Here is a 2,500-nt window from a genome sequence, read left to right as displayed (position 1 = left end):
CCCCCTCCACCTCCCCCCCACCTTCACCCCCCCCACCAGTCCCGAAGCGCCGCCGGACCGTGCTGTCGATCGCCGAGAAGGCCGACCTCATCCGGCGGCTCCACAGCGGCGAGTCCCAGCGGCAGCTCGCCCTCGAGTACGGCATCGGGACCTCCACCGTGTCCGACGTCAAGAAGCACGAGGTGGAGATCCTCAAGTACGTGGAGACCAACGGGGACTTCGTGGCCATGACGCGGCGGAAGCTGGAGTCGGGCGCCAAGGCCGACGTCGAGGAGGCGGTGTTCGAGTGGCTGCTGCAGGTGAGGAGGAGGGGGATGGGATGGGGGGGGGATGGGGGGGTAGAGTGGCTGCTGCAGGTGAGGGGGGGAGGGGGGGAGATGGAAGTGTTCGAGTGGCTGCTGCAGGTGAGGAGGAGGGGGATGGGATGGGGGGGGGGATGGGGGGGTAGAGTGGCTGCTGCAGGTGAGGGGGGAGGGGGGGAGATGGAAGTGTTCGAGTGGCTGCTGCAGGTGAGGGGGGGGGGGGGATGGGATGGGAAGGAGGTGTTCGAGTGGCTGCTGCAGGTGAGGGGGGGGGATGGGGGGATGGGGATGGGAGGGGGGGTAGAGTGGCTGCTGCAGGTGAGGGGGGGGGGGAGGGGTAGAGGGGAAGGGGGGGATGGGGGGTAGAAGGAGAGGGGGGGATGGGGATGGGAGAGGGGGAATGAGGAGGGGAGGGGGGTAGGGGAGGGGAGGGGGGGAGGGGGGGTATGGGAGGGAGGTGTTCGAGTGGCTGCTGCAGGTGAGGGGGGGGGGGGGATGGGGGGGATGGGAGGGTAGGGGGAGAGGGAGAGGGGATGGGGGGTAGAGGGGAAGGGAAGGGGGAAGGCCGACGTCGAGGAGGCGGTGTTCGAGTGGCTGCTGCAGGTGAGGAGGAAGGGGATGGGGATGGGATGGGGGGGGGATGGGAAGGGGAGGGGGGCTGGGAGGTGAGGGGAGGCGGTGTTCGAGTGGCTGCTGCAGGTGAGGGGGGGATGGGGAGGAGAGGAGAGGATGGGAGGGGGGGATGGGAGGGGTAGAGGGAGAGGTGGGGATGGGGATGGGAGGGGGATGGGAAGGGGAGGGGGGCTGGGAGGTGAGGGGAGGCGGTGTTCGAGTGGCTGCTGCAGGTGAGGGGGGGATGGGGGGGATGGGGATGGGAGGGGGGGTAGAGTGGCTGCTGCAGGTGAGGGGGGGAGGGGGGGAGATGGAAGTGTTCGAGTGGCTGCTGCAGGTGAGGGGGGATGGGATGGGAGGGGGAAGGGGCTAGGGCTAGACTGCTGCAGGTGAGGAGGGAGGGGAGGGAAAGGGGAAGGAGGTGTTCGAGTGGCTGCTGCAGGTGAGGAGGGGATGGGAGGGGTAGAGGGGAAGGGGGGGATGGGAGGGGTAGAGGGGGAGGGGACGGGGGAAGGGAAGGGGAGGGGGGGAAAAGAAGGGGGGAAGGGAAGGGGAGGGGGATGGGAGGGAGGTGTTCGAGTGGCTGCTGCAGGTGAGGAGGGAGGGGGATAGGATGGGGAGGGGGGGGGGAGAGGAGGGATGGGATGGGATTGGGGATGGGAAGGAAGTGTTCGAGTGGCTGCTGCAGGTGAGAGGAGGAGGGGGGGGATGGGGAGGGGTAGAAGGAGAGGGGGGATGGGAGGGGGAGAGGGGGAGAGGGGAAGGGGGATGGGAAGGAGGTGTTCGAGTGGCTGCTGCAGGTGAGGGGGGAGATGGGAAGGGTAGAGGGGGATGAGGGGAAGGGGAGGAGAGGATGGGATGGGAGGGGCAGGGGGAGAGGGGGGATGGGAGGGGATGGGGGGAGAGGGGAGGCGGTGTTCGAGTGGCTGCTGCAGGTGAGGAGGAGGGGGGGGGGATGGGGGGGATGGGAGAGGGGGGATGAGAGGGGTAGAGGGAGAGGTGGGGATGGGATGGGAGGGGGAGAGGGGGGATGGGAGGGAGAGGGATGGGGGAGGGGAGGAGGAGGGGGAGAGGAATGGGAAGGGGAGGGGGGCTGGGGGGAGAGGGGAGGCTGTGTTCGAGTGGCTGCTGCAGGTGAGGGGGGGGGGGGAGAGAGGGGGGGATGGGAGGGGTAGAAGGGGGATGAGAGGGAGAGGGGAGGTGGTGTTCGAGTGGCTGCTGCAGTTGAGGAGGGGGATGGGGGGGATGGGAGGGAGAGGGGGGATGGGGGAAAGGAAGGGGAGAGGGGATGGGAAGGAGGTATTCGAGTGGCTGCTGGAGGTGAGGGGGGGATGGGGGGGATAGGATGGGAGGGGGAGGGGAGGAGGAGGGGGGAAGGGGATGGGAGGGAGAGGGAAAGGGGAGGGGGAAGGGGGATGGGAGGGAGAGGGGAAGGAGGTGTTCGAGTGGCTGCTGCAGGTGAGGGGGGTGGGTGGGAGGGGGGGGCGTAGGCTGCTGCAAGTGAGGGGGGATGGGAGGGGTAGAGGGGAAGGGAAGGGGGAAGGGGAATGGGATAGGGAGGGGGGGAGGAGGTGTTCGAGTGGCTG

General features: G+C 68.9%; 1 protein-coding gene across 1 annotated transcript in view; it reads left to right on the top strand.

Annotated features, from left to right (window-relative positions):
* The window catches only part of LOC113809235 (tigger transposable element-derived protein 5), an 11,734-nt gene that overhangs the window by 7,586 nt on the left and 1,648 nt on the right, over positions 1 to 2,500 (top strand). Inside the window, exon 2 of the mRNA XM_027360770.2 lies at positions 40 to 299. Coding sequence (XP_027216571.2) covers positions 40 to 299 — 260 coding nt within the window. The remainder of the gene's footprint in view (positions 1 to 39; positions 300 to 2,500) is intronic.

The sequence above is a fragment of the Penaeus vannamei genome, chromosome 40 (assembly GCF_042767895.1).
Source record: "Penaeus vannamei isolate JL-2024 chromosome 40, ASM4276789v1, whole genome shotgun sequence".
Classification (NCBI taxonomy): Eukaryota; Metazoa; Arthropoda; class Malacostraca; order Decapoda; family Penaeidae; genus Penaeus; species Penaeus vannamei.
Note: the sequence above shows the minus strand (reverse complement) of the source record. Positions and strands in the feature narration are given on the sequence as shown.